This window comes from Myotis myotis, unplaced genomic scaffold (genome assembly GCF_014108235.1).
Source record: "Myotis myotis isolate mMyoMyo1 unplaced genomic scaffold, mMyoMyo1.p scaffold_m19_p_3, whole genome shotgun sequence".
Lineage (NCBI taxonomy): Eukaryota > Metazoa > Chordata > Mammalia > Chiroptera > Vespertilionidae > Myotis > Myotis myotis.
Genome location: NW_023416335.1, coordinates 57,602,717 through 57,627,510, shown reverse-complemented (window position 1 = coordinate 57,627,510; position 24,794 = coordinate 57,602,717). Strand labels below are relative to the sequence as shown.

General features: G+C 39.4%; 1 protein-coding gene and 1 pseudogene across 16 annotated transcripts in view; one reads left to right on the top strand and one right to left on the bottom strand.

Annotated features, from left to right (window-relative positions):
• The window catches only part of LMO7 (LIM domain 7), a 211,847-nt gene that overhangs the window by 92,133 nt on the left and 94,920 nt on the right, over positions 1-24,794 (top strand). For 14 of the 16 annotated variants that reach the window (XM_036300672.1, XM_036300670.1, XM_036300667.1 and 11 more), the window contains exon 4: positions 23,616-23,722. In XM_036300672.1, the coding sequence (XP_036156565.1) occupies positions 23,616-23,722 (107 nt within the window). Of the gene's footprint in view, positions 1-23,016; positions 23,116-23,615; positions 23,723-24,794 lie in introns of those variants that run through there. The other 2 variants (XM_036300680.1, XM_036300674.1) reach the window with 1 other exon arrangement.
• Positions 14,380-17,007, bottom strand: LOC118649646 (annotated as a pseudogene).

The window sequence follows — 24,794 nt, the reverse complement described above, 5'->3', positions numbered from 1 at the left end:
TCCCACCGTAGACACAGCTGAATCTCACAGCCAATTGGCCTGGAGGTCAATTCCTCCCAGTGATACCAACTACAATCAAGGCTTAACTACAACAAGACTGTGCACACAGCCCACAAGAGTGTCCACCTCAGGTAATTGGGGAGGCTGAGCCACTGGGCCCTATAGGACACCTGGCACAGAAAACCACTCTATCAATACAAGAAAGCAGCCCAAATGCGGAGACAAAGAAACTGGTCACAAATGACAGAAACGGAGGAAAGCAAACTATTGGATATAGAGTTCAAAACCACGGTTTTAAGGTTTTTCAAGAATTTTCTAGAAACCGCCGATAAATTTAGTAAGACCCTCAATAAGTCTAGTGAGACCCTTGAGGATATGAAAAAGCACCAACTAGAAATTAAGCATACACTGACTGAAATAAAGAATATTATACAGAGATCCAACAGCAGACTAGAGGATCCCAAGAATCAAGTCAAAGATTTGAAATATGAAGAAGCAAAAAACACCCAACCGGAACAACAAAAATATGAAGAAGCAAAAAACACCCAACTGGAACAACAAAAATATGAAGATAGTGTAAGGAGCCTCTGGGACAACTTCAAGCGTACCAACATCTGAATTATAGGGGTGCCAGAAGAAGAGAGAGAGAAGATATTGAAAACCTATTTGAAGAAATAATGACAGAAAACTTCCCCTACCTGGTGAAAGAAATAGACTTACAAGTCCAGGAAGCAAAGAGAACCCCAAACAAAAGGAATCTAAAGAGGACCACACCAAGACACATCATAATTAAAATGCCAAGAGCAAAAGACAAAGAGAGAATCCTAAAAGCAGCAAGAGAAAAAGAGCTAGTTACCTACAAGGGAGTACCCATACGATTGTCAGCTGATTTCTCAATAGAAACTATGCAGGCCAGAAGGAAGTGACAAGAGATATTCAAAGTGATGAATAGCAAGAACCTACAACCAAGATTAGTCTACCCAGCAAAGCTATCATTCAGAATTGAAGGTCAGATAAAGAGCTTCACAGATAAGAAAAAGCTAAAGGAGTTCATCACCACCAAAGGTATTCTTTAAGAAGAGGAAGAAGAAGAAAAAGGTAAAGATAAACATTATGAACAACAAATACATATCTATCAACAAGTGAATCTAAAAATCAAGTGAATAAAAAATCTGATGAACAGAATAAACTGGTGAATATAATAGAGTCAGGGGCATAGAAAGGGAGTGGACTAACAATTCTCGGGGGGGAAGGGGTGTGGGGGTGTGGGAAGACACTGGACAAAAATCGTACACTTATGGATGAGGACAGTGGCGGGGGTGGGGGTCGGGGGGGAGAGGGCGGGGTAAGGGCAGAGGGTGGGGTGGGAACCCGGTGGAGAGGAGCTATGGGGGGGGGAAAAAGAGGAACAACTGTAATAATCTGAACAATAAAATTAAAAAAAAAAAAGAAAGGAGGGAAGGCTATAGGAGGGATGGATGGTGATGAAAGCAGACTTGACTTGGTGTGGTGAACACACAATACAGTGTACAGATGATGTGTTGTGGAATTTTGCACCTGAAACCTGTATAATTTTCTTAACCATTGTCACTCCAATAAGTTCAATTAAAAATAAAGAAAGGGGGAAAAAAAAAAAGAAAACACTGAAGAGACCAATAATCAGGTGGGTTCATGTCTTTGGAAGTAAGTAATTTATAATTAAAATGCAAATGATGGATAATATTGAAAATGTTAGCAATACCTAAAAATCAAGGTTGATGTTAGAATTCCGTTAAGAAATTTAATTTCAAAAAACTAAGTTTAAGAGCTAATAATTAGAATGTAAAGGAAAAAATATTCTTTAGAATAGTTAAGTTGTGCTTATAATATTCTCAGAAACCTTCTGTTTGGCTATGATGTGTATGCAGATGTTAAAGGCATGAAGAATTAAATGTACCAATACCAAAATATTTGGGTTTGCAGTTGTCATAAAAATTGAGTCAGGGGGGTGGGGAGGTCGTAAAGGGGAAAAGGGGTCAAATATATGGTGATGGAAGAAGATTTGACTTTGGGTGGTGGGCACACAATGCAATATACAGATCATGTATCATAGACTTATACACTTGAAGCTTGTATAATTTTATTAACCAATGTCACCCCAATAAATTTAATTTTAAAAATAACTAAAATAAAATCTCATCATAATTTTGACAGAGATGAATTATTTGCAGAGTTTTTTTTATTAGAAAATATCTGTCTAGCTATATATGAATGTATCATATGAATATATATGAATTACTTCTAGTAATAGAGTACATTGCAAGGTATTAAGGAATAAATTAAAGAAATTTGGTTTTTGAAATCTTTCTAAGAATATTCATTTAATAAACTAAATATACTTTATATTAAAATAACTTCTGTGAAAATTAAAAGTTCAAACTGTATTGAAAGTATTCTCTGTCTTCTCCAATGGCTTAAGCTAGTCTTAGTTTAATGCTTAGACTTTAAATCATTTCTTGGGTTAATTACATGCATTTTAAATGAAATTAGCTTTTGATCTCAAACACCCTGCCTATTTGGAATGCTTGAATTGTGGTGGTTTGTTGTTGGTCCCAGAGGTTTTATTCAATCTCCTGATTCTGTGATGAGATGAAATCACAAATGTAATTTTAAATCCAAAGATCTCTCCAAATACTTCTATTTCAAGCATCAGAAATTCTATCTGGTTTGGATTTTATCTCTAGAAACTAAAATGAAATGCATTTCCAGCATATTAAATTGGATGATTTCCTAAATACAGGACAATGAGCATTTTCAACTGAATGTAGGAGTAGAAGTGTGACCATAGCCTCAGAAGTGGACTAAGCTCAATTGATTTGAAGTTGTTATCATGCCTCATTTGATTCCTTCCTCTGATGCTTGTGTGGAATAATGGTTGTGGCAAACCCCAAAGCCTTAATTTCAAGTGTGAATTAGAGCTCTAGTTATCTATCTAGTAGGGTTGTTATGAGGATGGGAATGGATGATATATAGATGGTCTGACACACAGATATTCAATGAATGTTCTTTGGTAGCACATTCATTCTTTTAATAAATAATGGAGTGCCTATTGGGGCATTTTTCTAGTTTATAGGGATGCATTGGAGGAACAAAAACAAGTAAGGACCTTACCTGCAAAGTGCTTATAGGGAATAGGGATCAAGCAAATTAATTGACAAATGAGCAAGAAAGCATCAGATAATAAATGTTCTACAGAGAATTACAGTAGACTGTGACTTTGACTTCCATGAGCAGTTATAGTGGGACTATGAAGATTGACCTCGAAGAATTCTTTAAGAAGGAGTATGTCAGCCCTGGCTGGTGTCGCTTAGTTGGTTGGAGTGTTGTCCCATATGCTGAAAGGTGGCAGTTTGGATTCCCAGTCAGAGCACATACTCAGATTGTGGGTTTGATCCCCAGTTGATTGATGTTTCTCACATCGATGCTTCTCTCTCTCTCTTTCCCTCTCTCTCTCTCCCTCCCTCCCCCTTCCTCCCTCTAAAATCAATCATTTTTTAAAAAAGGAGTAAGTCAGAAGGCTTAGATTTTGACATTTATAGAAAAGAAAGTTGAAGAAGCTGAGCCAGGCTTCATATTAGTAATTTTTGTGTTCACAGCATATAACATAGTGACTGGTACATATAGGAGATCAAAGATTTTTAAATTAATGAGTAAATATGATTTCCATTGTGAAAAATGATAGGCCCTAAAATTAGTTGTTTTTTTTTTTTAATGGGATAGTGTGGTAAGTTGAATTGTGCCCCCTGTACTCTGTCTCCAAAGATATAATATATTGAAGTTCTAAAACCCACTACCTCAAAATGTGATCTTTTTTTCGAATAAGGTTGTTGCAGATGATGTAACTAGTTAAGATGAGGTCATACTGAAGTGGGGTGGGCACCTAATCTAATATGACTGGTGTTTTTATGATAAGATGGCCATATGAAGACAGATACATAGGAAGAGTGCGGTGTGACAACTGACGATTGCAATGATGTATCTACAGGCTAAGGAACACCAAAGATTGACAGCAAACCACCAACAGCAAGGAAGAATTTCCCAACAGGTTTCCTCAGGAGCCTGGCTTTGGGGATACCTTGATTTTGGGACTTCTTGCTCCAGAATTGTGAGACAATATATCTCTGTTGTTTGAAGCCACCAATTTTGTGGTACTTTGTTATGGCAGTCCTAGGAAACTAATACAGACAGGTAAATGTCTCAGTTAACACATGCTTTAAAAAAACTTTTTATTTTGAAATAAATGTAGACTCACAGAAAGTTGCAAACAAAACAAAAAAACCAAACAACCAGTACCCTTCACCTATTTCCCCCCAGATGGTAACCTCTTGCTTAACTATGGGTATAGTAGTAAAACCAGGAATAATGGAGTGCCTATTGGGACAAGCATTTTTCTAGTTTATAGGGATGTATTGGAGGAACAAAGACAGGTAAGGACATTGGAGGAATAAAGACAGGAAGTTGACATTGATACATCCAAAGGCATTGATCAAAATTTACCAGTTTTGCATGCAGTTAATGCTTTTTTAGTAATGCTGTCAAGCTAAGTGAGATGTAGAGTGTTCTATTGTAAGGATTTGGGGAGAATTCTCCTGTTACTCCAGTGCTCAGCATAAACATGGCAACTGCGTTCCACATGGTTACCTTTTTCCTGTTGGGAATGGTGTCTCCTAGTTGAGATTCTCAAGAGAGAAATCTGAATAGATCAGGTTACTTTTTCATTTCGGGCTACCGATATCATGGCCAGCCTGTGCACGACCAGTTCCTTGAGAAGAGAAGTCGTCTTAGCCAAATGGGCTGTGATCAGGAGTGTTGGTTCCCTTTGGCCCACTTAGTTCATGTGTGTGGATTGACATGGGTTCTGTGAATGAGGCTTGTGTGGGGTAGATACATCAAGTTACGTCAAATACAGTAAGAATTACACAATTTCTGTGTAAGTTTGTTAACCTGAGTGATTGTAGTACTCCAATCCCCCTCTTCTATTTCTCCTTTCTTATTTTCTTTCCTGGAGCTATATATAATGTGTCCATTTTATGTCAGTTACCATGTATATTTGGCTTGGCAGCCAAGGCAATGGATTTACCTGTGCACATGGGCCTGTGTGAAAAACATAAGCAATGACAATACAGGAAGAGATGTTTAGATAATTTAGAAATATATTGACTGCGTTGCTTGAAGTATTCATGATTATTATTATTTTTTTATTTGGAAAGACAGTAACCATGTTACCAAAGAGATGTAGTTCTTCTTGAGTGAGTTTTATATTATAAATACACTGGTGTCCCTTGGCTTGGCCTGCACCCTCTTGCAAACAGTCTGACCCCTCGGGGGATGTCAGACTGCCAGTTTTGGCTGGATCCCCCCCAGCGAATATGTGCCTTTAGTATGCATATAAGATCTTTGGTTAATCTCTTCCCACTCCCTCCCCTCCCCGCTTCCCTCTGAGATACATCAGTCTGTTTCATGTTTCCATGCCTGTGCATTGAGTATCCCCCCCCCCCCCCCCCCCCCCCCCCCCGTCAGTGCATGCCATAGCGAACGGTCCAACGGTTGAACGGTCGCTTAGGCGCGTATATATATTTTCCCTTATCTTTTCTGTCCTTCCTATTCTATACAAAGTCATACTAGAAAAAAAAAATTCTAACTCAGGAGTTTGAGTCTTCCAAAAACGTAGCTGGTGTTAATGGTGGGTATGTTTAAATCATTGAAACTCAAAATGATAATTTTATTTGGGAATAAAAAGATTCAAGCTCAATACAAAACCACGAGAAGCAGGCAAGATAATTCTTTTATTTTTAATTTTTTTCAATTACACTTTACATTAGTATTATTTTGTGCAAACAAGATATTCTGATGGTGAAAACTGTTGAACCAGAATAATGTTTGCCATCTGATGTGTTAGTGTGCATAAAATATAATATGAATTATAGTCAATTGACTATATGACTTATAGTCAATTGACTGCAATGACTTATTTGTATTTAGCTAAAGCAAGATTTTTCAGCCTTGGTCCTAATGACTTTTGATGTTTGGGTCAGATAACTCTTTGTTGTGGATGTCTGCCTTGGGCATTATAGAATGTTTAGCAGCATCCTGGGCCTCTACTCACTAGATAACAGTAGCATCATGCCCCACCCCCCCTCCCATTTGTGACAGCTGAAAATATCTCATCATTGCCAATGACCCTATAGGGTAAAATCATCCCTGGGTGAGAACCACTGAGCTAAAGAATCAAGAAAGTAAACACTACCCCTTTACTAGTACATGGACTAGTTTGCTGAATGACTATAGATTTCATTGACCTCATGCTTGTCATTCCCTTTGAAAAGCAATGGTATTTCAGAAAACTTGGTTTGAGCCATTCATTTGTGTGAATGTTTGTGTCTTATCCGTGGGCTCAATAGAAAAATCCTCAGTATACCCACACTTGCATCAAAAATATGGGCTGAATTTGAACATCTTTGCCCTGCCTAAAGGGTTCCTCTTTCAGATTACTGTGGAGAGTGGAATGTGTAAGGTGTGACTGTAGAGGCTGGGCAGGTTGTCTCCTCACTCAGGAATGCAGGAAATGCAAAGATACCAGCCAGCGTCAGTGGCTGGATTTGTCAGTTTATAAGGCAAGTTTATGGGTCCATTCTAACTGCCCTTTCTCACAAGGTTATTAGTGGTTAACGTTCTTGTACCTGTGCTGGGTGTCAGCAGGTAGTGCGAGCTAGTCTGTGTCAAGGTCACTGTTGAAACATCTAGTGTTTCCCTTGCAGCACTGATAGAAAATTCACCTGAGGAATCAGCTATGTAATTTAAACATTCTTATCAAGATTTTATCATGTGATTTAAAAAAAGACATTTTCAGGCAGGGACTCTATCCCATTCCTTTCCTCAGGGGTAGAGGAGCCGAGGGGGTGGGAAGAGGAGAGGTTTGTTGGACGCTGAGCTTGTGAGCTCTTTCTATAAATAAAATCAAATAAACACAAATAAGAAAATAAAATGTGAGACCTCAAGACAGAGAGTTTTTAGGGGGGAAAGAAAGCCCACTTTTGTTTCCTCTTCTTTCTCATCCAAGTTGAAATAATATAAGAAATACAAATATAATTACTATTTTCATTTAAGGGTAGCACTTTTCTGGGTAGGAGGCAGAAATAGATTCTGTATGGTTAGGAGAAAATACTCAAGGAATAAGAATGGAATATAAAATTGGATGAGCAGCCAATATATGCTTTGCTTACCATTGTGGTAATTTGAGAGTTATTCTCTGTTGGGCCAAACCCAGCATGTGTCTCAGAGAGAATATAGTTGATAATAAGCAAGATATTTCTGTGAATGTATTTGGATGTTCATGTATAGAAAATACTGATAACAAGTGACAGCATGGGAAGATGGTATTGTAGAGCTAGTTTAGAATAACCATTTAATGGTAAGATCAGTAGTATTTTCTCTGTTTTTGAATTTTATTGCTGATTTTATACATTTGCTTGAAGAGATCTTTCACATAGCAAATTTGGGAAGGGCTTTCACCAAGCAAATTCTTTTTGATCCATTCATCCTTGCCTGTTTGATTGCTTAGCCCGCAAGAGTAGCGTCCATACAGAGCTGATTCTGGCTGCCATGATCCCCATCTCCAAATGGATGGGGAACAAACCTGGAGGTCCCCTCTCATCACACTACTCTGCCTCAACTCTGACTTAGTTTTCATGTTCTTGATTTCCTCACAACTGATACATAATGAAAGCTAGTTGTTTCTATAAATTACCATTCTCTTTAACGCTTATTCATTTCATACATATCACCGTATTGGGACAATTTATATGTGTTGGATCAGATCTTGGTATTTTGTTGAATTAAAAGATGCTTTGTTTCCTTTTCTTCTATTTTCTAATGGAGATAGTAAAGGTTAAACGATATCAATGAACTAGATTACAACTGCTCAATTGTAGTTTCATGATTAAAACTATGCTAAAGAAATGTTTTTATTTCAAAGGAAAGCTAAACCATTGTGACAACTTATGTAATTATGCCTCAAACACTAAAATGTAAACCACTCTTAAGTCAATTTCATTATTTTCTTTATAAAGAAAACACCAGTAACAATAAACAGGGAGTACTTTTTCTTCTTAATTAAGATATAGGAGAGTCCTATAGTATTGCCATTATTAATGTGTTGTTTACACTTGTGCAAGAAATTATATTTATAAATTAGGCATTTACTAAAAATAAGGCCACTCTACACTATGCAAATGACATTTTCCATGGTTGTATTTTAATAATCTTTTTTCTAATGTATATTTTACTGAAATTTCTGTGGATTACCACCTGTATTTTGAAATAGTTTGGTGTTATCCAATAATTACTAGTAAGTCTGAGAAAATAGATGGAATGGGGAGTGTGCATTGGCTGTCTTCAAAGTAACCAATATTAGATGTTAAATATCCAAATGTCTAACACCTCCACATAAGTGGCATATAAATGAGTCAATAATGGTGAAGTTATTTATAAAGCATTTTTAGGAGATTTCTTCCCGAGTCTCCTTGTCTCTCTACTTCTCTCCAACTCCCAATTACAGATAAGTATCACCAAGGGTGTAAACTTAAAAGCTTAATGCCAACTTTGAAGTTGTTTCCAATGCCCACATAATGATGCAGCACAGTAGATCAGGAAACTCCTGTTTTATTTCCAGCCACAATCTCTTAGTCATGGCATTGACACAAGTGTAGAGCTCTTCCCTAGAGTGCCAAAACTTACTTGTTTTTAAATCTAAGATGAACATTTATATGCCAACTTTCAGCCTTGAGGGCAATCTTGTTTTTAAACATTAATGAATTAGAATTCTTAAAGCAGCACTATAATTAACTTGTGGAGTATTTTTTTAAAAAAATGATTCAGAATAGGAGTATATCGTACATAGGATTATATCTGGTTTTATGCAGATACAAAAACATTTGGAACATTTCTCTTTAGGCACCTTTTTGTTATGTAGAAATTAGAAAGGAAAAAGCAAATGAGGTAATAAGAAGTAGAACCCAGTGTAAGACTGGTATGAGGACCTTGGTTACTTGATGGTTTTTAGGCCCACGACTATCTCTCCCTTCCTAAAAGTGTTTATTGAACACTGACTGTGTGCCAGGTGCTGTTCTAGGAATTTGGGACACGCCCACAAATAAGGCAGAGAAAGTTCCTCTCTAATGGAGCACAGTCAATAAGTCAATAATAATCTGTTAGATGTCAATCACTACAGTGAGCAATATGTAATACCTGTCATTACCAATAATTACACTGAAAAAATAAGTCAATGGATAGAGATTGATTGAGTGCATGTATGATAAGTATTTTAGAGAAGGTGCTCAGGGACATCTCATTTCTGGAGTTGACATTTATCAGGGTGTGAATGAAGTGAGGGAGCGGGAAGATATGGGAATGGGTGGGAATTTTCCAGTCAGAAGGAAGAGAGGGGTATCAAGGCAGGATGAAGTTGGGCCAGCGAGGAGAACTGTGGGTCTGAAACAGAGTGAGGTGGAGAGGTAGTCCTCAAGGTTTTATAAGGCTTCATGGACTTTGTAGTAGATTGCATTTAAAATGTAAAAAAAAAAAAAGTAAATGAATCACTAGTTGGTGTGTGAAGAATAGACTAAAGCAAATCAAGAAGAGAAATAGGAGAGCCAGTTAAAGAACACTTTCAGTGGTTGTGATGATTAATTTTATGTGTCAACTGGACTGGGCCACGGGGTGTCCAGATATTTTGTCAAGCATCACTTTGAGTGTGTCAGTGAGGGTTAATATTTGAAGTGGTAGACTAAGTAAAGCAGATTTCCCTCCCTCATGTGGGTGGGCCGTAACTTATTAGTTGAAGGCCTGGCTAGAACAAAAAGGTGACCCTCCTTGTGTAAGAGGAAACTACTGTGCCTGAGGGGATGAGCTGGGATATTGGTCTTTTCTTGCCTCCAGATTTGAACTGAAGCACCAGCTCTTCTTGAGTGTTGAGCCTGCTGGCTTTTGAATGGAAACTTACACCATTACATCGACTCTGCTGGTTCTCAGGCTCTGGATGAGGACTGGAACTAGACCATCAGCTCTCCTGGGTGTCCAGCTTGCTGATGGGCAGACTGGGATTTCTCAGCCTCCATATCACCTAGACTTGGGGACAATGTCTTACAATTACAGTGAGGGAATTTCGGAACCTTCTTGACATAGAAAGGACAAAAAGTGAGTCAGCCTCATAAAGTAGGGATTCCCTGAGGCTGAAAAAGCTTAATCTGATGATCCAGATGCATCACTTGTAAAAGCGATTCTCTGAAGGGGGGTGGGAGCCGCTGTATGAAAGAACGCGAATTCTCAGTGAGCTAGTTTTACTATGTTGTTTTTCTTCATTAGACATGCTTTATTGCCTCATAAACTATGCCTGTTAGTGTCATTATGACATATTTCTTTAAGCAATTATTTATTTGTTTTACTTTGGAACATAAAACATGAATAATTTGAGGTCAGAACTCTTTTCTCTTTTATTCCCATTCCTTTCTCCCCCCCCCACCCCTCCACCTCTGGCAGCCACCAGTCTGTGCTCAGTCAGAATTTCTTAAGCATCGATTTCAGCATATTTTAAAAGTGTGACTACGTTTTAGAATTCACTTTTGATATAAAGTTTAATTTGAATAATATGCAAGACTGTGCCATATTTCATGCTGCAATTTGACAAAGCCTGTTATTGCTTCTGTGTAGTTAATTGTCACCTGAGTTGATTAAGCATTTGAATAGCTAGCATTTAACCAGAACCCTCAGCCCTCATTCCTTTGCTGCCCTATCTTGCCAATCTTAATTCTGTCTCTCTTGGTCTGGTTTTTGCTCCTGGTCTGCCAAGCAGTGCTGGAGGAAAATCAAATCACCAAGCTTCTGGCATAATTATCATGGATAATCTCCTGGGTGTCACTTGGCAATTCCTTTTAAGCATTCCTGGTTGGTTCCTATTCCTGTTTTCACATGTGACAAAAGCTTACCGCTCTCCTTAGGCTCAGTGTGTCTTTGTAGAGAAATAAGGACCCAAGGAAAACCTTCAAAAGCAAACAAACAAGCCAACCCCAAAAACGTACTAGCTGCTTATTTTTCTCACAAATAACTATTGAAGTTAGATCTCTGAGTGTTGGCCTATATAACATAGTTATAAAATGTAGGTGTTACTTCACAGCTTACATTTATTAGCTAAGCCATAAAATAGAGGATGAATTCTCCAAAAGAGTAAAAAAACTAGTGTCAGCTGATCAAAATTGTGACTACCGTGCTTTCTTAATGGGAAACTGTGTAATTAAAATGCAAATTTGGATGTATTGTAGTTATTACACTGCTGCTAGGGAGTTGTTAATTTTGAGTGATCACCTTCAGTGTATCCTAAGAACCAAATTCAAGTACTTCTGATGATGGCCTAATGGGAACTCTCTAACACCTAGGTGATTCACTTTCACACTAAGGAGAAGCACTGCTTTAAGTTATATTTGGAAATATTTTTTCTTATATTGTTCTTTACCAGAAAACTTATGCGTACAGAGACTCAAATCACCTGGAGGATCTTCTTAGAATTATGGGTTCTAATTCAGCAGGTCTGGGCTGGGGCTGGATAGTCTGCGTTGTTTTTTATGTGACCTTTCCTCCATTTTAATTATTCTGCCTATTTTCTGTTATAAGGAAAAGAAAGCTTATTGCACGGTGTCATGTATTTTCAAAGCTCAAAATAACTTTAGTTGTATCCTAATGACCTATTATTTGCAATAGCAGGACCTATCTTTTCAGCTCATGCCAGCTTTTGCAATAATAATAATAATAATAATAATAATAATAATACTCCCTCCATCAATTGTTTCACATCTGTGAACCAATGTCAAGCCATCATAGATCTTCTCAATAATTTAACACAGATGCAACAGCTTCTGTGTGGATTCTTTGTTCATTGTTCAAATCATTCACATAGAATGGGATAAAATTTTATTCTTTTAAGTTCCACACATAAACAAGACGCTGAGAAAGCCTTTGTCTTCTCTGACAGAGAAGCAGAGAGCTCTGGCTCATGAATGACAGTATAATGAAAGCTAAAATAAAAATTTGGGGAAAGTCCCTTTTTTGGTCCACTCTCAAATAAAGCAAGAAAGATAAACAACCCTACCCGATTTGGCTCAGTGGATAGAGCATCGGCCTGCGGACTGAAGGGTCCTGGGTACGATCTTGGTCAAGGGCACATGTCCAGGTTGCTGGCTCGATCCCTAGTGGGGGGCGTGCAGCCGATCAATGATTCTTTCTCATCATTGATGTTTCTCTCTCTCTTCCTCTCTGAAATCAATAAAGATATAGTTTTTAAAAAAGAAAGATAAATAATAGTTTCTTTTCCTGCTAGCCAGAAAAAGTGTTTCTATTTAATTGGGCTTGGAAGTTCAGTGTATCTCCACATGTGTGTGTATACATGTGTAGTTACATGTATATAATCTATGCAGTGTAGTAGTCCCCAGTCTTTTCAACTAGTTTGTCTAATCATTAAGCCACTTAACCAATTGAGATACTAATATATCACATTGAACAAGTTAACATAATTGCCTCTTTGAAGTACTAGGAATATTTACACATTTATTTGGCTTGTAAAGGACTGAAATATTCCAATAATATATTAACAAGCTTTTTATTTTAAAGAGTGTGGCTCTTAATAAATTGATTTTTTTGAGTCCCAGAGAAAAAGTCCCTTTTAAAACACTTCTGAAGCGGCTTGAAACAGGAAGAATGTCTTCTGATTTGGCCAAAAGTATGATGTGTATTTTATATCATATAAAATTTGGAGGTAAGTCTATAGGGAACACTTTGTTAATTGTTCCAGCCAAACTCTCATGAAGTGTTTGTTGAAGTATCTCTACTTAACCAGCAGAGAGCACTTTACACGCCTTACATTGCTTAAGGGAGAAACACAGATGATGCTGAAACAGTTTTCACCCAGTTATCAGGAAAGAGCCCTGAAGATTTCTTTTTGAAATTCACAAAAATATAGAAAATATGGGCTCCAGCCAGGTAGCTCAGGTGATTAGAGTGTCTTCCTGATATGCCAAGGTTGTGGTTTCGATCTCTGGTCAGGGCACATACAAGAAGCAACCAATAAATGCATAAATAAGTGCACCAATAAATTGTTCTCTCTCTCTCTCTCTCTCTCTCTCTCTCTCTCTCTCTCTCTCTCCCTCCCTCCCTCCCTCCCTCTCTCCTCCCTCCCTCCCTCTCTCTTTCCTCCTCTCCTCACACTCTCCTTCTATTCCTCTCTTCCTCTCTGTCTCCCTTTCTCTCTCTCTCTCTCTCTCTATCTCTCTCTCAGATCAATTATATAATTGGACTGTACCACAGGGGTTCATGTAGAATGCTATTAGTATGTGTGAAGTTAAATAGGGAGGGGTATACATTTTATTGATCTTTGACTCACTTCCCCTTTCCTAGCTCAAGAATGGGATTAGTCTGAATCTACATGTAGTACAGAATCCATTTTCAGACCGTTTGGTTGAGTTTTATCTTTCCTGTTCTGTATTTACTCTTCTGTTCAAAACTCTGGGGCACCTGATGCAAGGATATCTCATCTCAGTTAAGAGTAGAAATTGCAGTTTACTGATCAGAGATGCTCTGCGATGGAGCTGCCCCTTCGGCACTGAGCTGCATTGTTTTCATCCTCCCAGCAAGAACCTTGGAAAAATATTGGCCCGTTTGGTTTTGGCGCAGTCACTAGCCTGAGGCGTGCTGCGAAGGGAAAAACACCAGCCTTTCTTAGTTGAAATATAGTTGTTTACATCTGTTTTCGTAAGAGATGATTAAGACATCTTTTTTGATGGGGGCTACAAGTACTAACCTTCCTTTCAAAGGCTTTAATTTTTGCAACAGCATTAATGCCCTAGACATACACCTTGTGCCTCTTCCATGTTTTTCTATTCTGTTGGCTCTAGTTTAGTGTCAGAAAGATTAGAAAGGATTGTGTATGCTTGTGCTCACAGTTTCTTAAGAAAACTTCTTTCATTCTTAGAGAAATGTAACACTTAGTACATACTTTTCCTACAGTGTCAATAGCCTTTGTTTTCTGTCTCCCTCCCTCTCTCTGTATCTGGCTCACTTTTGCTCTCATTTGCCCTAAAGTTGACAGGTAAAGAGGGAACGGGGTCTTCTAGCAGCGGTCCGTTGAGATAGAGGTGCACTCAGTGAGTCCTCACCCCAAAAAAGGTCATAGGCTTACTGGGTTACATCAGCCTAATTATCCCTAAGCGGCCTTGGGTTTTGTGTTTGCTCATATGTTTTGTTTTGTTTTGTTGCAGCTGCACCCTATGTGTGATTCCTTGGGCCATTTTCTTCTGTCTATTGTTTTTCTTGCTGACCCTGACCTATGGCTTCCTCCTCAGTTCCCACACTATCCCTTTTTCGTGGTTTTCCCCAGTTGCCCACGTGGGCCTCAAAGAACTGGCCGGAGAGCACAAGGTAGCTGAGGCCCAGGAGTGAGGACCAGAAGATGTTCTGAAAGTGAGAGAGACAGTGGTCATGCTGTACCCAGTAAAAGTTAGTGACTCAGCTTGTTCGCATCTGGGTGATCTGGAACAAGGTGATGAACATGGCAAATTTCCGGGGGACTCGGAAACCCATTACTCGCAGGCCTAGTGAGAGACTATCACGGCGTCATGACACAGCCACCCCGGCAACCATGTCCTTGCAGGAGTCCAGGCGAACAGGGGCACAGTGATGTGGTGGCACCAGTGCAGGAAGATCAGCTCCTGCTTCCTCAGAATGATGACTATTGTATCTCCTAATTCGGGAGCTTTGCTTAGCCCAAATGCACAAGCCCAGAATTAGCCGTCAGGCCCATTGTAAAAAGTCTGGTCGCAAACTGACTGCTTCAGGCCTTTGGTCATCAAAGTGTACACCATGTAGACAGCAGTCAAGAGCATTGAATGTGCCCAAGACTGCGAGGGTCAGAGGCCAGAGCACTAATGGCTTCCTCAGTTCAAATGTGGCTCCTTTGTTCATTAGGTGCCAACTACCCATGATAAAGGCAGCATCCAGAGCAGAAAACAGGAAAGATTTCTTCCAGTTTTCCTGCATCCATTGGATGGCTTCGTTCTCATTGAACTGCTTTTCGCACTCAGATTCTTGTACAGTCAGCACTGATTCATCGGGGCTGATCGGGGCTGATCTTCAGAGTCTTTTTGTGTTTTCTGTGCTCCACCCCCAGGGCTCCTCCTCCCAACTTCCGCCTCCACCCAAGGAGGAAATGAGTCTGGAGAGTCTGCATGTCCAACAGCTCTCTCGTGATGCTAGTGCTCCTGGTGCGTGGACCACACGTTGTGTAGCAAGAGGCCAGGGCAGCTGTTCTCCACTTTTTGCATCAGCATCACCTGAGTGCTGACTCTGTACGCTCCCTCTGGTGATTCTGGTATGGCTGACCAGACCGTTATTCTAAAGCAGTGGTTCTCAACCTTCTGGCCCTTTAAATACAGTTCCTCATGTTGTGACCCAACCATAAGATTATTTTCGTTGCTACTTCATAACTGTAATGTTGCTACTGTTATAAATCGTAATGTAAATATCTGATATGCAGGATGGTCTTAGGTGACCCCTGTGAAAGGGTCGTTCGACCGCCAAAGGGGTCGCGACCCACAGGTTGAGAACCGCTGTTCTAAAGCATGAACTTGGTTCAGTTTCTCTGCCTCGAACAATGGTGACAACCGCTTGATTGCTGGCACATATTTGCTAACTTTTTGGCACTTTCCATTCCAGAGGGAGAGGAGGTAGGGGCTTTGGTGTCCTATCATAAATAGAAAAGGAACTGAGGTCAGCAAGTCTCTTGGCCTCGGGATAAATTGATCTGTGCTCAGATTCAGAGGACCTGGGCATAACGCACTCCCTTTTTTAATTGAAAACATCTGAAGTGGGCATGGAACATAGGACCTCACTGGGAATAACAGGCCAAAGTGGGTGCAGGAAGAACGTGGGATTCATTGACGGGGAGCACTTCCTGGAGATGCTCTGGCAACTTTGGTTTAAGGTGTTGCCTGCATGGCCCTCAGGTCACAGCCCTGAGCACAGCTTTGCTGTTTTTCAGAATTGGTTAGGATTTGATCATAATGAAGCCATTTTTTGTTTATGATAGCTCTTGACCTGTACATGCAGGAAACTTTTGCATAAGTGGGTCTCATTGGTTTGATCTCACAAGTAGAGAGTTCCTTGTTTGTTGGAAGTCATCACACTTCCTTCTAGTAAAAATGAAAGTGACCTTGGGTTGAGTAAGAGCCGCAGGTGGTGTAGTATACACTTTAATGAGGATTTAGTCTTTTGTGTAACAAAATGATTTAATGTGGAAGAGAAAAATGTAGACTGTAATGCCATTTATGTAAATTAGATTACATACATAAATTGACACTGTAAAGGACATTTACATTTTAAGAACATTAGAGAAGTCACCTTTTATTTATTTATTTATTTATTTTTTAAAAATATATTTTATTGATTTTTTACAGAGAGGAAGGGAGAGGGATAGAGAGTTAGAAACATCGATGAGAGAGAAATATCGATCAGCTGCCTCCTGCACACCTCCTGCTGGGGATGTGCCCGCAACCAAGGTACATGCCCTTGACCGGGATCGAACCCGGGACCTTTCGGTCCGCAGGCCGACGCTCTATCCACTGAGCCAAACCTGTTAGGGCAAGAAGGCACCTTTTAAAAAATAATGTATGGAGATAAAACATACAGCATAAATTTAACCATTTTAAGGTGAATAACTCGGTGGCATTTAGAACATTCACAGTGTTCAACCACTAAACATTTCCATCACTCCCAAGTAAAACTTCTTACCTATTACGTGGTTTCTCCCCATTTTATCCTCCCCCGTTCCCACCAACGCTGGCAACCACCAACCTGAATCCTGTCTCTATGAACTTACCTATTATGGATATCCCTCTGAGATTCGACATCAGCTTCATCTTTATATCCCATGTGACCTTTGTGTGTTTCGTTTATTTTGCTTAGTATAATGTTTTAGAGGGTCATCCATGATGTAGCATGTATCATTATTGCATTCTTTTCTATGGCTGAATAATATCCCATTATATAGATATATCACTCTTTATCCATTTATCTGTTAATGAACATCTTAGCTGTTACCTCTACCTTTTGACTATTGTGGATAGTGCTATCAATATGCATGTATATGCATGCCTTAGAGATATGGGTTCAGTTAGAGACCTCTATAATGAGAGCATCACAATAAAGTAAGTTGTGATCTTTTTGTTTGTGGAGGGCCTTGCCTTCAATTTGTAAAAAATGCAACATGTTTGAAGTACAATAAAGCAAAGTGCAATGAGATAATGTATGCCTGTGCATGTACTTGTTCAAACATCTCACTTTGATTCTTTAGGGGATATAGTTAGGGAGAAGGCATCTTTTCATGGAGAGAAGTGAGAGTGAATGAGGGTATGGAGTGAGGAAGAAAATATTTAAAAAAGAGAGAGAACCTTTATATTGATCGATAAGAGCTTGTTAAAAATATGATTAATTCGACTCTGGGCCCCTGACACTCTCAGCTACTTCCACTCCTGATAAAAGAGCAAGGAAACCTGCCTAGACGATGTGGGAATCCATTACTGCATAAGTGCTTTGGGAAGGAAAGTGGAATGAAAGGCTCTGATAGGGGAAGTGTTACCGGACACCTATTTTACCTATGAATCTAGTGTTAGAATATTTGTGTTGGCCTCATGTTGTCCTTCTCACAACTTTCTTTTCAAGATTTACAATGGAGATAGGAGTTAAGACTCCCTAGAAATGTATAATTTTGTTCATGTTTAAAACTAGAAAATGCTGGGAGGAAGTAGAACATATTCCTACATTTGGGGTTAGGAGAATGAGAGTGGGTGGTGCTCTCCCCACCTCCTCTCCACCTAGAAACGGAGCATTCTAGCACCAGAGGGAGATGGTAGCTTTTGGAGAAGTGATGGGAAACTTGCGTGTGAGGCAAGACTATTAGGATGGCATTAAGAAGGAGATCTTCTGCATTGTGAGTGATTCTTGCTCCAATCTTCAATGTCACTTATTCGCGTCTTAACCCCTTGAAGTTCATGCTCCCTAAGGATTTGCATTAGATTGTCAAATTCTTTGGACTGTTTTTATTCTTGCCTTGTTGGAACTCTTTGTAGCATCTGACTCTCCCATCTTGAAACTCTCTTTTCCCTTGTTTTCCATGAACCTATTCACTTCTGCTTTTTCTCGAATTCCTCTGGTTGCTGGGTATGTTTGTTTTCTTTCTTTCTTTCTTTCTTTCTTTCTTTCTTTCTTTCTTTCTTTCTTTCTTTCTTTCTTTCTTTTCTTCTTCTTCTTCTTCTTCTTCTTCTTCTTCTTCTTCTTCTTCTTCTTCTTCTTCTTCTCTCTCTCTCTCTCTCTCTCTCTCTCTCTCTCTCTCTCTCTCTCTCTCTCTCATTGCCTCTTAAATATTGGAGTCTGTGCATCCTTCTCTAGCTTTGCTTTTCCTTAGAGAGCTCATTCACATCCTTCATTTCAAATACTACCAATGAGTTTTTGATTCCCCAAACCATATTTTAAGATCAGATACTTTTCATGGGCTCTAAACCCAATGTACCAGTACTATTAGCTGGACATCTCAGTATGGATGTCTGAAACTCAACATCTCTAAAACAGTTTGTTTTCTACAAATTAATGACTGTTGTGTATTCTTTATTGTATAAGTATTGTAGCCAGCTTCTAAAGTGGTCCCAATGATTCTCACCTGATATTTATTCCCTTTTACCTATAAATTGTGCCTAATAAACTAGGTAATCTGAAAAGATTTCCACGTGGAATGTCAAAGTGCTGCCTGGCCTCCTCCTGCTGATTACAGTAAAGTGCAGGAGAGTGAAGGTTAGGATGATAAATATGACAGGCATAGGAGTTGCTGGTTTTGAGAATTATCAGCCTCCTTGGTCAGTTGATGCTAGAACTGAGACATGGCTTTCTGGCAAAGATCAAATTCAGAGCTCTGCCTGGAAAATAAGGTCTAAAGATGAAGCTGATGTGGAATCTCAGAGGGAAGGCAGGGATGGGTGGGTGGGAAGAGATCAACCAAAGAACTTGTATGCATATATGCATAAACCCATGGGCACAGACAATAGGGTGGTGGAGGCCTCGGGTAGGGTGTGGGCGAGGGCAATAAGGGGTCAATGGGAGAAAAAAGGGGACATATGTAATACTTTCAACAATAAAGATTTAAATTAAAGCTGAAGCTGAAGGTGTGGCTATAAAGTTCTTTTAAGATCTTAGAAAGATTCAAAGTGTTGCCTTACAAATTTATCTAGACCAGCAGTGGGACTTCTAAGAAGCTTAAGGGTGGTGTCCCTCAGTCATCTCTGCAGACCGAGATAGAAAAGGTGTTCTTTTGAAGGGATTTGTGGGTGTGGCTTTTTGGTGTATCCAATGAAGTTCAATACCATTCACAGAAGACAGGATATTTTTGAGAGAATTGTATTTTCAGAAACACCCAAACTTCAACTGAAAGGGAGAGAGGACTGTGAAACTAAGAGACTTATAGTTCCCCAAATTTTAATGGGGAGGAAGCCGACTGAGAAAGCTAACACTGATGCAAACAGAAGCTGCTTTTCAAAGAAATGGAAAAATGATATTCAAGGTGAACCAAGTGTTCAGAGGGTAAAGCAAAAAAGCATGAAGAAGTATTTCCTGGCCTGGAATTCTAATGAGTGGCTCACCCCACTAATCTATGCTTTGCAGGATTTCAGAATTTGAGTGGCATTCATTTCTCCACACTTGGAACTGGAGTTACCCTATACCTGTTGGGAGTGGGGGGCAGGTTAGGTAACTTGTTCTATTAGTTCACTGGCATTTAATTTGAGAGGAACTGTGCTCAAGGGCTATACTTAAGGAACTATACCTGAGGCACCGCATGAGTACCTGGATCTGATTTAGATGATGCAATTCCAGGTTGTGAGCTCACCTTATAAAGGGATGAGAGTTTTCTGCACCTTGGGTAGGGTTAGTGAGGACATGAATCATTGGAGCCAGAAAGTGAACTATGGTCTCTAGTCCCTAAGATGGTCCCCAATAATTCTCACCCCTTTCTATTTATATGCTTAGTCCTCCCTCCAATGAATAAGGCTGACCTGTGTAACCAGCAGGACATGAGGCAGTGATGGAGTGTGACTTTGAAAGCTAGGTAGGAGACATTGCAGCTTCTATCTTGTTTTCTCTTGGATGGTTCACTCTATCAAGCAGCCCTGTGGAGATCTCCATTTCCACAAAGAACCGAGGCTTCCTGCCAACAACCAGCCCTGATTTGCCAGCTGTCTGAGGCAGCCACCTTAGGAGCAGCTTCTTCAAGCCTCCAGTCAGCTTTCAGATGACTGCAGCCCCACCTGACATCTGTCCACAACCCAACAGACCCTCAAGCCACAGCCATCAAGTTTAGGCCGCTCCCAAATTCCTGACCTTCAGAAACTGTGTGCAATCATAATGTTTATTGTTTTAAGCTGCTGAGTTTTCCGACAACTTGCTCTGCAGCAGTAGATAATCTGTAGAGGTACTACAGCAGACTAATATGACTCTGGGAATCTGTAAATTTCTGTGGCTTCCTCCTCTTGCCTCAGTTGTTATAGCAAGTACTGTTCCTGACTCATTAATCTCTCTCTAATTTACCCTTCTGCCCTCCACCCCACACCTGTTCATGACTGCCCTCATAATTGATTCAAGGCCAAAGGGTGGAGAGGGGATTTGAGAGAATATGAAAATCTTCAGCCATCCTGCTATTTATGTAGTGTTTGTTTTTATACATAGTCATAGAAGAACTTAAACCTAAAAGGAGCTATATCAGATCTTCAGGGATCAGCTTTTTGGGGGGCTTATTTTTAAGAAGCCACCTTTGGTCCTCAAGGTGTAGGAATTACCGATGTTTAGAGCAGGCTTTTGACATGAAGTATTTTATGTAAGCTGGGCTATGAAACACAAATGTTTTTTTGTGTGGAGGGCTGGGCTAGGAGCGGCTGGGCTTCCCTGCCCTTGCAGACACAAGCGTGTGCTCTTGGTAACGGCTTACAGATCCACAAACTAATCACAGATGTGGAAAATGGGGCTAGAAAGGTTAATATTTCCGAAGCCGCATAGTTGGTTGCTGACAGAGCTAACTTGGAGTCCTGGCTACCTGTTCAGTGAGATAAGATTTGTTTCAGGTTTGTCCTTTGTTTTTACTTTGTCTTTGTGAGTTCCAAGTAAAAATGATTCCATTAGATGAGGACTACATGCTTCCCTTTTAATACGTTTAGCTGGGTGTGGTTTCTTGATGTTTCATCAGACATGAAAATGTTATAATTTTGTATCTCCCCTTAGGCAACTCTCTGAAATCGCATAAAATAAATTACCAATGGGCTCTAGTCCAGTAATCATGATTTAGGTTACAATTCTGATTCCAGTCCAACCTGTTCCTGCTGCCTAGGACATGGGTGACTTTGTTTATGAACTTTGTCTGTTTTATACCTGAGCATCATCAAATTGTTTAAAAGATTCTGCTTTTTACTGTACAGGCTTTATTTAAAATTAGAATTTATTCCTATTAATTGTATTTTTTCTTTGTCTCCAATCAAGTGTTGTCATGTTATATTTTAAGTGGTTCCTTCCTAATACTTTGGATGGGTTTTGAGGCATGTACACATTTATCAGCCTGTACATATTTGTCAACTGAATGAATGTGATTATATGTCTATAAAATATGTGAAGAATAATTTTGGCTGTCAGTTACATAAGTTTACTTTTAATTTAACTTTGTTTTAATGTTATATAACATTTAAAATTTTCAGAACCAAATTGAATTTGTGGGAAGACTTCTTATGGATTATTTTTCCTTGTTGGGTATGAGATTTGCATCACATAGGATTTGGGGTACTGGTATACCAAACCACTTACTCTTGTCTGCTTGTCTGAGGGTCAGTCGTAGAACCATGAATTTGAATCATTTGGTATACAAATAGTATGATTTCTAGAAATTATGTGAGCTTACCAACAAAATGGCCACTTTTGCTCCCCCTGTAATTTTGCCAAAACGTTATTTCCCTTTTTTCCCCCCACATAGGATCATATAAAATACCTTTAATTGAGCTATTTAACTTTTGACTTATACATTCCTTTAATCTTTGACCTCTTATTTAAAATGAATCATGGATTTGAGCTTTCCCCTGGTTAGCTCACACTGCCTTTTATTGATAGTACACTAGAATAAAGACTTTACAAAGCTTTTTAAAAAAAATGTGCCTGAGTTTCCTAGCAACCAGTATTGCTCTTCTCTTGCTATATATTTCCTTGCCTTTTCCCTAAATCCCCTCACTCTTGACGAATGCAAACCATTAAATTTAGTTCCTTCATCTTTCTCTCTTTATCATTCCCTCCCACTTTGCCATAACATCCTGCCTTTTTCCCCTCTGAGAATGAGCTTCTTACCATGGGAAAGGAGCAGTGGCCTTTCTTCAAGTGCAGCTTGTCTTCTGTCCCTACTTGTCTTGGCCGGCTGTTAGGGAAGGAGGTGAGGCTTCAGGGAGGCTCTGAGGCTCACACCGTAGACATGGAGTTGCCAGCACGTGTAAGTGGACAGACGTGTTGGCAAGCGAGGAGGCTGTTCTCTTGCCTGAGAACCCTAACAAAGTGAAGGTCAAGAGTTCACATGGGATCATCACAAGTTCAACCCCGTAAAGGGTTTTCTTAGGAAGAGTAGAGGTGGACGAAAGCTCATGCTAATTCTGCTCACCAAATATGTGTCTCTGAAATGCAGCCGACTGTAGCATAGAATATACTGTATGTAGTCAGTGTCTGTGTAGCAGTTCATGTAAATGGAAAGCATTCGCTTGTAAATGGATGGTTTGGGCTTTGAAATTAGACATGAGGACAACCTAGATTTTTATTTTTTTGGAGGCAGTTCCTGAGGCAGGTTGCAGGGCGTTGAGTAATGTGCCACACCCAAACTATGTGACTTAGCCAATGAAAGCTAGGCTTCTCCTGGGTCCTATAGTATGGTTTCCCTGTCTGTCAAGAGCCGGCTCAGCAACCAAACCCAGATTCCAGGTGTGGTATTCCACAGTCTTTCTGTAATTTGTAATCATAGAAACAGAATGTTCCTCCTCTTATTTCCTCCCTGCCAACAGTTTCTGGGTGGGTGAATGTCAGTAGCTGGAGTTATTTTTAAAGAGGAGAGGTGAGGCTTGTCGTGCAAAGCTGGGAAGAGGGCGTTTGTTTGCAGAGCAGAGCTGACATCAAAGTGTAGATTACTGCTCAGTGGCTAGGCACTTGTCCTGTACCAGGTAATGTTTAACGTGCCAGTCACAAAGATCACAGAAACGGCGTATGCCGGTGATAGCACCACCTTTTCTGCTCTGGAGGACTGAAAGGCTATACATGCCCGTGTATTTTTTTTTTAATACATGTATTCATCGGTCTTGCAGTCTCCTTTTTTTGCTGGCTGTCATTGGACTTTGAAGCTTGGAAGTTGTATCATAAAAATTTTGTAACCTTTGTCTGAGACGGAGCTCTGGGCTAAGCAATCACTTTCCACTTTTTTTCCACAGGATAATATAAACGTTTTTTTGAAAGCTTGTGAACAGATTGGATTGAAAGAAGCCCAGCTTTTCCATCCTGGGGATCTACAGGATTTATCAAATCGAGTCACTGTCAAGTAAGTTTCACCGGCTGCTTATATATTTTTTTAAACTTAGGGCTTTGTGGCTTAAGTGAAAAGGATTCCCGAGAGTTCCTGGTTACTGAAAGATCGTTTCTCTCTCTGTCTTCCTCTGTTCTCTTTCCAAAATAGGCTACTTAAAAAAATAGCGTGGGGACTGAGACTAGGAAGCTCTCTGTAATCGATAACAAGCCATGGTCTTATTTTAAATCTCTCTGCTAACCGAAATGGCAGTTTATATTTGAATGCTTGTCCAGCCTGGTGGTGTTCAGTTGCTAATGGTGACACTGCTTGTTATACTTATAAAGCTAATTTAAAAGTTATGTAAGAACTTGCAGAGTAAAAATACTTATTTAAAGATAGTTTTTATATGTTTGGAATCGAGACCTAACTGATAACATAAAAATGAGAGAGGGACAGTGATAAAGCAGAGGCGCTTAGGACCAGCAAGCAAAGCTTACCTTGTTAATTGTGGCTGGTTTCTAAAAAATGAACTGTTTTAATAGTATGGATGAGAAAGTGAAAGTGAGGGGCGGTGAAAACGTGTGCAGGTGATGCTGTTGGGTTTTAGGTGGAAAATGGTGTTCATATGATTTTGGGAAATCTGGTTTTGAGCTTCTTGTGAGATTTCTTTCCCTATAAATCTGCTTTCAGTGAATCAGAATAAACTCCTATTATCAGATAAATGTGACAGGAAAATGATTTAATTTTGTAATGATGACCACCTCTTTATAGTATGGCTCTTAAACCTAATAAACATTTTTTTCCCAAGGAAGAAAAATAGAATAAAGTATTTATCTATAGAAATAATAGAAATGGAAAAAAGTTAGTTTCTATGATTTCAAGCAAAGATTTAGTTTATGTGGTTAATATCCCTGTTGTAGTAGCTTCAATAATTATTAAAAAATTGACTGTAAAATCTTAAATGTGGACATTTTTTTCTAAAGAAAAGTAACCCTATATATACATATCTTTTAGAAGTATAACCTAAAATCCCAGGTAGGATTAATCTCTTCAGAGCCTAACAGTAAATATTTTTAAATGAACAAGCCATTTGAACCTATATGCT